The 14692-nt window shown below is 36.8% G+C and overlaps 1 protein-coding gene across 1 annotated transcript; it reads left to right on the forward strand.

Moving 5' to 3' along the window:
• Nucleotides 1–1102: 1102 nt before the first annotated feature.
• Nucleotides 1103–14614, forward strand: IMPA2 (inositol(myo)-1(or 4)-monophosphatase 2; the record flags this gene model as incomplete). Its single annotated transcript, XM_010009663.1, has 7 exons — nt 1103–1236; nt 5755–5859; nt 7233–7278; nt 9604–9712; nt 13175–13283; nt 13449–13600; nt 14499–14614. Coding segments are annotated over 7 exons (771 nt in total), but the record flags the coding sequence as incomplete, so codon positions are not given.
• Nucleotides 14615–14692: the final 78 nt, after the last annotated feature.

The raw sequence follows: 14692 nt of genomic DNA on the forward strand, positions 1-14692 counted from the left end.
AATTTGGGAGTAGCTGGTTCCCTTTCCCATGCATAATACAGCAGAACTCTTCTTTGGTCATCAAATATTTCTCAGTGCTTTTAAACTACTTTGATCAATGGAAATTTAGTGAAGTAATTGAAATATATTAGCTTTAGAAAGAACTTGGAATGTTGGTCTTGTTGATGCTGGTTTTAGTTAATGTAATTCTATACAAATAAGTGGTGCTTAATTTTTGCTTTGTTTTGTTTTTCCTTATTTGAAATAGTTTGTAATTTTCCCTGGTTAAGAAGAAGTAAGTGAGCTTCTTTTGCGTCTTGCCCCTTATGTTTCTTTTTTAATGAAGGAGTGGAAAAAACCAGACAGAAAATGGGAAATTTGGGAAAAAGCTTTTGTTAACTGTTTTCCCATATGTGCATTTGCACTTGATGTGGTTTAATTCTGAGTTTCTAACAGTAAAACCCTTGAAAACAAGATAAAGACTTTTCCAGAAGAGAATCCAGGGTTAGGTCACTGGTTCCATATCAAGGGAAAAGTCTAGATTTTAATTTTTGTTAAATATATAGCAATTTTTTGGGTGGGAACAAGTGGGTTAGCACTTGAAGTTCAAAAAAAACCCAACATATGGACGAGAAAAAATAAACTTTGTGTATCTTTGTTGGCAATAAAAGAAACCATTGGGGTTTGCATTATTGCATGGTTTTTTATTTAAGTAAGAGAGCAGTGGGGTATTGGCCCTGTAAATTAAAAAGAAAGAAAAAAGAAAAAGGAGTTTCAATGAAAAATTCCCGAGCCTCAAGTCTCTCCTATCTTATGAGTATTTTTTGTAATTTCCTAAATCACGGTGACTGCCATCATCCTTTATTCTATTAGTTGCATCCCATTCACCAATCCTTTTCTGAACTGTCAAGAGAGGCTCTTGAAAAGTGATTCAAAATGCCATGTTCCCAAAGGCTACCCATTAGCTCAGAAGGATTTTCAGTCAGAAGAATTAGAACAGGCTCTGGTAGAATTAGGCCTACAGTTGTTACTCAGGGTTAGATGTATTTTTTCAGTAAATGCATAATTTTAATGTGTACAGGATGAATGGCCAATGAATCTGATTTGTGAACTTTTGTTTCAGATTATTAGGAAAGCTCTAAAAGAGGAAAAGCAAGTGTCCACAAAGACATCTGCGGCAGATCTTGTGACAGAAACTGATCATTTTGTGGAAAATCTAATTATTTCTGTTCTGAAAGAGAAGTTTCCCTCCCACAGGTAAGTGCCTATAGAAAGAATCAATTACCTTTTTCCTTTAAGAGCTCTATATTTGACTGTAATTTAAAGGGAATTTCAGAAGTCTGTATATCTCTCTTGCATATTAACCTGTTGATGTTGGACACTTTTGTAGGACTCCTTTTTTAAAAAAGTACCACTTCCCTAAAATTGGTACTTTGTATTTTCTAATAGTTACGTTTCTTAATATATGTATTTAATAGTAATGTTTCCCCTGGAGGGACATCATATATGAAGGTTTCATATGCACCTCCCTCATTTTTAGGGTACTGATCTGTTCTCTATTGTATAAGAATTGTACTAGGGATATCTATTAAAATATAGCTGAAATTAATGTTAGCAAAGGTCCCATTCTGCAGACCTTCACTTTCTTTTGCCATCATACATACGCATTTGCCAGATCAGGAAAAGTATCATATTTCGTCACCTTTATCTTATGTTGTATAGAACCCTAAAATCAGTGAGAAGCAGGAATATTGATGCATATACATAAACAGGTTATAAATTAATATACGGGGTGTCAACCCAAGGTTTTAAGAATAGATCAGATTGTTGATTCCTCTTGATTATTATGGTCAATTTGAAAATAACAACTCCTAGTGCATGCACAGATTAGAGAGAGGTATTATATTAGTTGGCTGGGTTTGGTTTGATGCAAAGACTTTGCAATCGATTTCCACATTTGTCTTCAATCCACAAGGATAAAATTCAAGGATAAAATATCCACAAGGATAAAATTCTGCTCCTGCAGAGCCAGTGCAGAGCCTTTGTATCCCTTAAATACTGCATGACTTCCTTCTGTGTGTATCTCCAATGGGGAAGAGTGTTACACTCTAATGCTGTGCAGAAATCAACAAAGATGAAAATCTGGAGGCTCAGCTACTAATCTGATTGTCGGTGATGCTGCTGGAAAGCAAACAAACAAACAAAACCCAAAACAACACCATAAGAAGGAGCAAAAAGCACATTATATACAAAAAAAATGGCTTTCTAAATACATGTTGTATGTGACTACATGCTGAAACAGTACTGTACAGCATAATGTGGTTCTTGGCCATGATTCTCAGGAAAGTGCCAGGCTTTACAAGCCTATTATTTAAGTAATATTCCTTCTACTATTTCTGGCTGTGCTTTTTTCTCATCTCCACTCTTATTTTGTTGGGTTGGGTTTTTTTCCTTCAGCAGTCTGACAGAGAACATAAAACATACACATTTCACACGGAATGAGAATCATCAGGAGGTCTTGAGTTACTCAGAATGGGAACAAAAGTTTTAAAGTCAACATAGACCTATGAACTGAAAAATCCCTGACTTTATTAACTCTGTACAGTTAAATTCTGACTTTATAAGCAAACTAAGGAATTGCCAATTCCTCAAGACGGTTATTTTTTGCTGGTATTGGTTGTTGGTTTTGACTGGAGTGTGTTCAGACAGTAAATGCATTTAGATTAAAAGATAGATTAAAACTATTTAACTAGACTAGATTAAAATACTTGCAATGAAGAGTCCACAATAACAATTAAGGTTTAAATTGAAGTGCCATGAAAATATTAAAAGATCATTTAAACTGTGTTGGGTCTTTCCCCTAATCTGGCTGTTGACTGCATCACTGAAGATTTCTGTTATTTCATTTTCTCTTAAAGCATCATGATTCTTATGTTCTCTGAATCAAAAAATGTAATTAGGAGTTAGAAAAATTAAAAGAGATCTCACAAGGGTCTGTGCCATTTGCGGTGTGGAGGTGGTGAGTCTTGAGATATTGGAAATGTACTCAGAAGCAGAAATAAATGCTAGGAAAACTGGTTAAAAAGGTAATTCTGCCCCGTGTCTCTTTCTCCTGTCTGCTTGGCTAAGTGATAAGTATTATCCTCATTTATGCCTTCATCCAAGTTTTCATCTTTGCCAATTCTTTGGTACTCTGGCATGCTCCAAGTGAGTCTTTTTAAAAGGGTAATTTTTCTGATAGATTTTTTGAGATGCAGATAGGCACAGCCAGCATATCAGGGGCTACTGGTTGAAAAAGGCTATCATACCATTTGCATGTGCTATTGTTACACAAGTTGTCATCTTTGGTGTTAATTGTGGTCTTAATCACGTAGAAATTAAAACCAGAACACAGTTGTTATGGAGGGTGACATCCGCTTCCCGGCTTTTTGCCCTCAGACCCCCGTAAGGGCATAGGTGAGGGATAGCTCTGGTTTGAACCTCCTGCACTAGACTGGATATCACTCCTGCTGCAGTTTATGCTATGCTACAGTTTCCCTTTCTGTTTCAGCAATGAATTTTAGAGTGGCACCATGGTATGAATAGATGTACGGTAAGGCTTGGCTAAAATTACTGGACTCCTTTTCAGTGGGAGTTGAAGAGAGGTCAAGAGAGCTGGCAGGCTGGCATATTAAATCAACTACTGTAATGACAGAGCTACCCCTATCACTTCTCCATCTGTTTCTAAAATTTGGTCTCCAGCACTTAGAATGTTTTGCTTAGTTTGCATGTTTTTACAGGACAGAGAGCTATAGAGCAACGCACGTAGTATTGACCATCTACTGTGAGGGACTCTCACAGTTCCCAGTGTTGTATAATAACAAGATGCTTATTTTAACCTACTAGCCCAAATTTCATAAAATGCGCACCTAATTTGTCCTATATCCATTTTGGAAAAATTGCTCTTGGACATTGAGACTTTATCAATGAATAGTACTGCTGCGCCTTGGCTTCACGTTAGAATTTCTTTACGTGAGGACTGCAGCATCGCACCTTGTGGTAAGGAAAAGGTGAAGGACAGACTTAAGATACTTAAGGACAAAACACCTTACACAGAAATACTCTTGTCTTTAAAGAGATTCCCATTTCATCTTTCTTTGACTGGCAAGACCATGGCTACAGTTCAGGCTCTGGCCGAGGGAGCTGGCAGAGGGCTGAAGCGAAGGCATAATTTATGGGGAACTTGGACAGTGAGGTGGTGTGTAAGGTGCTCCATCTTGCAAGCAGATGAGCTTCCTCTGCAGCCAGCAGCTCAGACAAAGTGTATGGTTGTGTTTAGGTGGTAATTACAAGACTTGTAAAAGCAGAAGTCAAATGATACAGCACCAACAAGACAAAATAATAGAATATTTGGAACAAGGAGTCTGCAAAGTGTTATGTTTAACTGAGAATTCTAGACATTTGTTCAAGTCTTTCTTGTTTCTCAGTTGCACACTAACACTTTGTCCTTTAGCTGTTATCTTTAATGATGATTAAAATAGTAACAAACACTTCCTACTTTCCTCATTGTACCAACTGGGGCCCATAATGCCATCAAAATAGTCCATTTCTACTGAGGCAAAGGCAAAGTAGTATTTGGAAAAATCAAGAACTCCTCTCCTGTGCTGTCTGCAGAACATTCTAAGCTTGTGATTGCAAGAGTTATATGGCTACATGTAATGCATGTTGAGGACGCAAAAGAAAACAGCTGCTACTCTAGTCCTAGGGAAGTAACTGTTCTTGCAAAAGACATTTTCTCTTTATTTTATCCAACTTTTGTACTCTTTGTGTCTTTGAGAGAAGCTTTTTTGTCTTCAAGCATTTGCAGGAACTCTGAATACCACTACCAGTTGTTTGAATGTGAAATCAAAAGCAAGTTTCAGTACTATCAGTCTGATCCTACACTTTCTGTACATACAGGACTTCTGTGAGACTAGCACCTGCACACCACTGATAGAAAGAGACCCTGAGCAGTTTATGGGAGAGCTGGGATAATTAAGGTCAGCAGGAAATGTACCAGAACTGGATGTTCATTTCCCAGGGAAAAAGGAGGGGGGGGGAAAAAAGCATATTCCTACTAAAAGAAACTGGGACATAACAACGGAACAGAAGATTAACTCAGATTTCAATGTGTGCTTGTGCATCCAAACAACAAACAAAAAAATTGATTTGTTGATTTTCTCTGGGTCATGGGAAAAAGAAAGATCAGCTTTGTGAACCTTTTAATTTCCTGAGTCAGACTACTGTAAAAAAATGCAAGTAGGAGTGAGACTGTGGATTTTCTAAGAGTGCATTATTTCCCGCTGACTGAATTTGACTGCAAAAGAGAAGCAACTACAGTTTGCAGTTTATATTACTTACTGCAAGAGACAGGCTTAACCCATAAAATTACATTCTGCATTAAAAAAAAACTTTCAGGCTTCAGAGATGTCAGTTCAGATGCATTTCTGCATTCATTTTCATGACTTTCTTAATGGTATATTGGGAAAGTGAACATAGATTGAGCTCTTTTTTTACCATTTAAAATAGTATGCTATACATCTCTTTCAAAATAACTATCAAAGTTCGTCATTCCCAAATAAAAAAAGCAGTATGTGTGTTTATACATCTATATACATTTGTACAAAAATTTTATATATATAAACACACACATAAATCAAGTATCTCTTCAAAACCGGAAAGATGGAGTTTGACTTTCTAAGTCACATATCTAAGCCAATTTTCTGGGACGCTTGTTTTACTTCACACCAAACGCAGGTTTATTGCAGAAGAATCCACTGCTGCTGGTTCAAAATGTGTCCTCACTGACAGTCCGACCTGGATTATTGACCCTGTTGATGGAACGTGCAACTTTGTGCACAGGTAAGTGGACAGAGAACTGGGAAATACATAAAAAAGCAAAATGTAGCTTCTCACAAATCCTCCCTTCCATTTAAAGGTGTTTCACTGTGGTAGATTTGTTCCTTTGACTCATAAGTAGGAGTCATCCCTTTATCTTTTTGTACCTCGCAATGTGAGTGTATCTGAGGGAGTGTGTGTTTGTGCTGGAGAGAGCTCTATACTGTTATCTAAAGGTAAGTTAAAGTTTCTGCTGATTGCTTAATGACCCAAAGCTCTTGACTCACAGCTCGTTTATATATAACCGCACATTAACGTGCAGAGACTTGAGCTGAACTGGAGGAACAGGGCTGTGCTATGATGACACTTGGCCTAACGCCTTGTGAGGTTGTTACCCATTTCTTTTAGTAGTGATGTTTTCTCCTTTTCAAATTCAAACACTTAATTTTTCCTAGGAAGTACAACTATTGCATATATGGAGAGTAGAACCGAAAACTAAGATGTACATAGATACTGGTTTTACATTTCTGTAATACCTCTCAGCAAAAAGAAGTCTAGGGATCATTACTGCAAAAATGCAGACTTTAATTCATCATTTGAGTGCAAGGAGTTGTAAACTAATGACTACTCATAATGCTTCTACTTAAAAACCTTAAATATGTTCTGCTTATAGTTACTGACTTAACATAACTGCAGTTATCATTAAAAAAAAAAGGGGGGGGGGCATTTCCTTGACTTTTGGTCAGTTATAGAGAATATAAGGGGAGGTGGGAGGGTGTCATGTGCTGGTGTTTCATGCAATTAAGTGAACTTTTCTCCTTCCAGCAAATATTTTCTGGACCTTTACAGTCCTTTTTAAAACATGTTTTTAAGAAATTAATTTATGTCATTATTTAAAATGCAATAATTATACTTTAGTCAAAAGGACTGAATTAAGTACATGATCATCACTTCGACAAAGGAGAACTTGTTTCTCCCTATGTTGATGTCAGCAGCAAGGTATCTCCACGCTACTTAATTGCAATCTCAGATACTTGAATGTGAACAAAATGTGCTCTCAAAAGTGATGCCTTGTTATAACAACATTAATAATTTTATACTGGATGATTCAATTACACTAAAGCAAAGAGTTCACTAAAATATACAACACATTTAGTATAAAAATCCTGATATCTTCATGTGTTTATTCCTTGCTTTCTCTAGATTTAAATTATATTTTTAAAGGAACTGACAAAGTTAAAGAGGCTGACAAAAGAGAAATTAGTACAGTGTCAAGAGCATTTTGAGACAAGAAAAATCAGAGAGTTCTACGTGGGATTTTGTTGCCTAAGGGAATTGCATAAGGAGTACGTAGAGAGACTTTTCATCAATAATACTTCGTTTCTTATTTTTCACAGATTTCCAACAGTGGCAGTGAGCATTGGATTTGCTGTTAACAAAGAGGTATGAAGCATGTTCTTTAAGATGGGTACCTGAGAGCTGAATAGAAGTTTCAAAACAATGTGGGAATTTTAAATAGAATATTAAGAGAAAAAAAAATCAGCCACTTCTCAAGTTTTAACCACACTTTTTAAATGCATTCAGTCATACTCTCCTAGTCTAAAATAATAGTCCTGCAAAATTTACTTATGCAAACTGGCAGTTACAAGACAATTCTTACAAATTACTATAAATATTATATAGGATTGGGGGGAGGGGGAAGGAGGTACCGTTGTGAGCAAGGTTTTGTCTTGCTCCATAATGAGGTTAATATAGTGGTGCCTATTCATAATTTAAACATATCTTCCAGTGTTATTATTATTGTTGCTTCATTCCTGTTAGCAGTATCCGTGAAAGCTAACGCTGCTATGAGGGAATTCAGAACTGATTTCAATGAAGAGTACAAAAGTATGGGCCTAGTTCATTTAATCTGCCTTTGTGGTTTTCTTAACATAGTAAAATAACTATATTTCTTGCATGAGAGCTTGATTACGAGGATGGGGTGGGAGTAGGCAAAGCAGCTAGCCTTCATATGTGAAATTTTGTGTTTCCTAACTATACTCATTCATGCTATTGCCTATTCTCCAGATGTTGCTGGTTTACAGTTTGATATATATGGAAGAAATAGCTATTCAAATTGCCAAGGAATGTATCTCTTTCAGCCTAATTTCACGCTCTTAAATATACGTATAGCTGGAAGTGAAGCCAGCAAGAATTCTGTGCAATTACAACATAGTTTTCAGATGTGCTAGCTCTTATTGATTTAAACAGAATAATGTTGTGTACTTCTGTAGTTAGACTTTTCAAACATGGAAAATGCTTTTCAAACACTTCCATGCTTTTCTGAAGTTTATTCATTCCCAAAGGTCCTTTTGAATACTACATATTATTACCAGACAGCTTTCTCTAATATTTATGTTTTCTAGAACACCATCGTGATTTTGATGCTGCATATTTTGGGTTATGTAAACTAAACAAAGCTGAAACAAAAATAAAGAATGATGTTAAATATCCCTCAGTAAACAAATCGGAAAAGCAGAGAAAAAGTAGTAAGCTTAAAAGGAGCCAAAATATACACAGGGGAACTGGCCCAAATGTAAGCCTTGAATAGTAGTAAAGAAATTCCTGCAGATGTCTTCATGGAAAGAGTCTATTAATAGTGTGTTCCTCAAAAAAAACCCAACTTGGTTTAGGTGGGACCTCGGGGTAGGGAGTGAGGACTGTCTATTCCCTTCAAATCGTCTCTGAGCACAAATGATCATTCACATTGAATGAAGGAGAGCAACAGGAAAAGACTGGGAGTCTAGAACATCTGAGATGTTTTCTTGACCTTGTTGTCAACTTCTGAGACATTGGGCAAGTCACTTAGTTTTTGTATATCTGTTCACCCCTAAATAAAATACCGTTAATAGTACTTACCTAGGCGTGATATTAGGAGCTGATCATTGAAGTTCGTGAAGTGCTTTAAAAACTTTTGGTGAAACCTATTAAAGTAATGGAAATATTAAATACCTTGGGTTTAAATCAAGGGTCCAGTTCTGACCCTCTTCTCATTGATAAACAGATACTCCAACAAAAATTCTAGTGTTTCTTATTCTAAAGCTTTCAGTGGGTCTCACAATATCTGGTATTTCTCTTCAAACTCCTTCTCGTGGAGTTGTGTGACTTCATGGGATTCTCCCTTTCATGTGCAAAAAAAAGGATTTTGAAGAGAAATGTTTGAACAAGTGACTGGAGTGTACTACTTTGGTTGAAAAGGTGGGCAAATTAAATGCATCACGAAAAGTGAAGTGCATATAAAAGCATCCACCGTTAATAGACAGTGTGCCATGACTTCTGAGTTTGGATGCTTGACTGATCGTATCTATGTATGCTGGGCTGCAAATCTTCCAGCTGAAGGGTCAGGGGGATTACTTCTAGGTGTAACTGCTCACCAGTGAAAGTAAAGCATTCAGAATCTGGCCTTAGAAGACTTGCATACTTTCAATAAAAACATGCTAAGTTGATTTCAAATTCAACTGTATTTAGTCCATTCCAGTGTGAACACAAAGAAGCTGCAAGTAAGAGTTTAGAAGATCACAAATTAACTTCTTTATAAGATGAATTTTACATTACCTATATCTCAATATCACAGTAATAGTAAAATTATTCCAGTTTATTAGCATCATATAATCTCTGATTACATGTACCAATTAAAATATTGCTGAACTTTCTGCCATTAGTAGTTGTTTATATTTATGATGAGTAATTTGAGTTGCATTCATTTCTTTCCTTTTCAAAATCTTAAAGCTTGAATTTGGTGTAATTTACCACTGCACTGAAGAACGATTATACACTGGTAGAAGAGGTCAAGGGGCATTTTGTAATGACAAAAGGCTTCATGTATCAAAAGAGACAGGTTGGTCTAGATTTTGTTAGAACTCTAAAAGGAATATGTTGATTTTGTTTCAGAGTTGTTGCAAATCTTCATTAGGATAATGAACATCATTATCCTGATGAGAAGTATTTCACCTGCATGATAATTTTGTTGTTCTGTTTGTTTCTTTCTGAAAAATTATGACTTTCTTAATTTTCTTTTTAAAATGTACACCTGAATATGAACTATTTAAATAATCCTTTAATTATTTTGCTTCACAACCATTGTTTAAAATAAGGAAGAATGAGTAGATTCACCAGTTTCATTCCAGCTGTACACTGGCATAACTTTTTATGAGCAAGATGCAATGGAAATGGTGAATCAGAGTACTATGGTGGCTGTTATTCACTTACTTTCCAGTAAATTTGTATGTCATAAAGCGTATTATGTCTGTAGGCATACATGCTAACAGTAAATTCAAGGATGCATGCTTCATTAGGGATTCTTTAACAGCTTGCTTTTGTGTGTGTGATGTTTCAACATACAAATAGCTAGCAACAGTTAGGCAATACCCTAATGTAATTCTTCTATTGGTAAATCAAGGCATAGATCTGTCTTTTTACGTAATGGTAATAGATAATAATCAGATAAGTTTTCTTTTAATAAATCAAAATGCAGAGGAGAACATAACACTCAGTTGTAGACAGAAGCAGACATGTGCCAAAAATGTACATCATCATGCACCGAAGATGGTAAAAATTTCACTAAATGTCTTTTTAGGGTGAACTCGAAACATGGTAAATTCAAGCAATTTAACATACAGATTTGTTGTAGTCCCCCACACAGACCCTGCATCAAAACTTCCCATAAGTTTGGGAAGTTTAGCTATTCACCTAAAGTAATAGTGAGCTTGGGTCTCTCTATTTGGAGAGATGGAGTAAATCGTAAAGTCAGAACCCCCTAAGATTTTAACCCTTGATGATACATCACATTTTTGTCACTGCTCGAATATCTCATAGTCCACAAAAGCCTATGTGGGCAAAGACTATTAGGAAAAATGAGAGGTGTTTCCAGTTGGGTTGTCAGAACTACTCTTGAAATGGCCTGACTTGCTTTTGTTAGTCAGAGAGTTCTGGTTTCCGATTAAGCAAGGAACAATTTTGGCACATGTCACTTTTGTCCTCCTTTGCCTGGACATCCAGTATACATGGGTGTCTAGAGCATAGCAAGGGAAGTGGTTCCAAAGGCTTTGAAATTTTCCTTTGTTTTGAGAGACATCATTTGGTGGTGGGCAATTTCACCAGTGAAGATGGATCTTTTTTAGTCTCACTTCTATTATAAGTGTTGCTCTTTTCCTGTAAGGACTGTGGCTTCAGGAAAATAAAACAACGCTGGAACAGAGAGTGTGTTTCCCTGTACCAACCACTGGAACTCACATAGCCTTCAGCAATCCATGATGTGTTGGAGATCTAGTCTGTCATGTAACTTCATGCCTTTTGATTTCAGGAAATGTGACTGTTGCGTACCATTGATCTATGCTGTACACTCATTGTTCAGATTTAATAATTTGAAATCACAGTCCAGGCAAACACTCTTAATTGTCAGTTTCAGATTTTACAGAGGTCTGGTATGGGAGTCCAAGCAGGCAGAACACACTTAAATAAAGGATCCATCTTCCTTTTGGTCTTGAGTGATACTTTCTTTATCTCAGGTTCAGGTCAGGCCTTATATGTGCTAATATTGTAAGTGGGGTTTTTTGGTTTTTTGGTTTTTTTAATCTTCTGTGGTCAACAGAATTGGTCTTTTCCTCATAATTTTATCCATATCACTGTTAAATATCTTCAACCAAGCCTCCTTATTTTCCTCGTCTCTATCAGAGTGAGGAGGAGTCACTAAATTTTCTCTTCTACCTTGAATTCCTGAAACCCCATTGAGTCTTGTGATCAGACAGGTCCTTTAACTAAGCAGAGACCTCCCTTTTCCTTGCCTTAGTCTTTTCATCCAATTTCTACCTGCAGCCTAGATGAAAATTGAAGAGATCCATTTATGCATTAGAAATATATTTAATAACTCAAAAGAACTGTCTTAGTCATAACCTAGCTATGACTGGTGTGGTGTGAATGCTCGATGCATTTCAGCAACGAGGCGTGCATTAAGTGTTCTGTAATTATAAATTGGATTTCTTATGCGAGAAGACCTAAGGCAGATTGCTTTCACCATCCAGCTTCTTCAGTGGTGGCTAAACAACGAATACCCTGCAGTGTGCCTGGATGGGTGTTTCTATAGTTTAATGCAGTAATTTAAAAAGCGGTTGTTAAACCTATGTTCCTGTAACTTTTAATCTAATTACATACCTCTCACTCAACAACCATTTACTGCATTGCTTGAATCCATAATGTTCCTCTGCAACACTAAATTCATTAGTAGGTAGCCTGTTTAATTAAATGATGTCTCACTCCAGTCTAATTTGCTTTTGAAAACCTCCTTGCTACTTCTGTGGAGAATTTTCAACTTAAAGCAATTAGCTGTAATAACCAGGTAGACATTCCTTATCTGAATGAATTCCTAGCCTTTAACCCAGGGTAGAAGGTGACACCTGACACTTGGGCACATCCTAGTTAATAAGTAATCAACCGCTAAATCTTTGAGTTTTGTATATCTTTAACTACTCTGAGTTCAGCTGCACAGCAGAAGCAGGAACACTTGGCATTTCAACAACCATCTCTACCTACTTTGGCATGTGCTTGTTACAGACTAACAATATTCAGATCTCACATGAGGACTACTTCAACATCTTGCAAGTCAATGTGAGTCTCTCCTTAGACTGCACAAGGCTGATATCCTCATCTCCTGTAGGTCATAATCGCCCTTGCTGAACACAATACAGATAAACATTCATATATTGTTAATAATTAAGGTGCTGCTTTAATTTGTTATAAGAAAGGAGTTTTTCAGTTATAAGGTGCCTTCAGTCTTCGAAATGTCAGAATGAAAGCGAGCTGTTACTGGGTGACTGGTGATTTAGGTAGAAACTTTTCTTTCCTCTTACTGTATTCCCAAATGTTTATAATTTGTTAACAAATTACATTAAAGTTCCCTATTCAAGAACCATCCTGTTTTCAAATTATTAGATTAGCATCACTAATAGCTACTAGGTCACTGGACTATTTTTAGTTGAATGTTAATGTTAGTGAATTTGCCAAAAGCTGACCAGTCAATGTATGGAAAGAGAAGGAATGTAAGAATGTATTCTTGGTCTTAATCTTCCTGTTCTTTTTTGGTTTTTTTAAGTGCGTTTGTATCAGACCATTAGATACGAGAAATCTAGTCTTGCTTTAATTCTTATGCAAAGTTGTCATTTATCCTACTAAGAGTTTGATGTAAAAAAACAGAGATGAAAATTGGTTTTCTGTGAAAAGTCCAGTAGTGTTTAATTTAAAAAGAAATTTCCAGAATCTACCTGGAAGCTGTTGAATTAATGGAAACAACTACCTACCATTACAGATATCTCGAAGGCCTTAATTTTAACAGAAATTGGTCCAAAACGTGACCCTGCAACTTTGAAATTGTTCCTTGGTAACATTGAGAGATTGCTCATGGCCCAAGCACACGGGTAAGATATTTTATAATGCATGTCTTACATTTGTGACCAAAAGTCATTAAAAAAACCCAAAAAAATCCCAACAAGTATGTTGCACATTTTGCAATCTTGACGCATAGGTTGAAATCAAAGGCATTTTCTGCTTCATGTTACCATGTCCCTTCTTGCGGGGTTTAGGGTCCGTGTCATTGGGAGCTCGACCCTGGCTCTGTGCCATTTGGCATCCGGCGCTGCAGATGCCTATTACCAGTTTGGGTTACACTGCTGGGACTTGGCAGCGGCTACTGTCATCATTAGAGAGGCGGGTGGCACTGTGATAGACACTTCAGGTGGGTAAAATATCCTTGTTTTCATTGAGTTTGGGGGGACTGAGTGGCTATTTTAGGGCAACTTGTGTTACCTCAGTACAGTCTGTGTGCTGTGGCCCTATCTCATCTCTAGCAGTATTCTGTAGAAATGTCTGTACTCTCCACTAGACTCTGGCTGGTTATTCACAACACACTGATGTAATTCCAGCCCGGGGTTTCATCACATCAAAGGACTTCTGAGTCAAACTGTATTTCCAGTACTTTGAGTAATACCTTTAAAGCATCAGATTTACAGTAAAGAACTAGCCCAGGAGATTGGTAGATACGCTTAGATTCCAAACAGATTTTGGCTGAGACAGCCTCCCAAGAATGGATGACTCCCAGGTACATGTCTGAATATATATGACTAGGAACTATGTAGAAGGAGTAAAGGACAGCACAGTCTCTGGATTATTATTTTATTCATTGACATGAATAAAACATCTCAGAGTAACAGTTTACTGCTAACCAATATGTGGATACTGTGGAAAGATACGTGAATTAAGAAGAAGGGTATGCTGACTGAACTAATTTCTGTTCTATCGCTTCCTGTTGCTAGAAGAGGGGAATATTGCATTTATTGTTGGATACTGAAGGAATCTAGACATTCACTGCTTCTGTTGCATACTTTGGCACTGTACCTAGAATTTTCTTAAATACCTTTTTTTGCCAGAGATTTCCAGATAGGAGTTGCTGAATTAAGTTGTCCTTCCCACCCTGAAAGGAGTTATGTATTTTTCATTTTTCAGTGATTGTTTTCATTATGTTTCACTATGTTTCAGTGTTTCTGAACCTATCTAATTACAATATGGTTGGTGTTTCAGAATATGTTGCTTTATACATTACATAAGAGAGTTCTCATTAATCCTCTTGTCCTCAGGGGGACCCCTGGATCTTATGTCCTGCCGAGTGGTTGCTGCGGGCACCAGAGAGATGGCTATGTTCATAGCTCAGGAAATACAAACTATTCACTACAGACGGGATGATGAAAATTAGACACAATACGGAGTCTGCCCTCCTGAACTATGTAACTTTTGCAAGATGGGTGGCTTAGAGGGTATGTGATTTCAGCAG

Source organism: Nestor notabilis, unplaced genomic scaffold, assembly GCF_000696875.1.
Source record: "Nestor notabilis isolate BGI_N333 unplaced genomic scaffold, ASM69687v1 scaffold29832, whole genome shotgun sequence".
NCBI lineage: Eukaryota > Metazoa > Chordata > Aves > Psittaciformes > Psittacidae > Nestor > Nestor notabilis.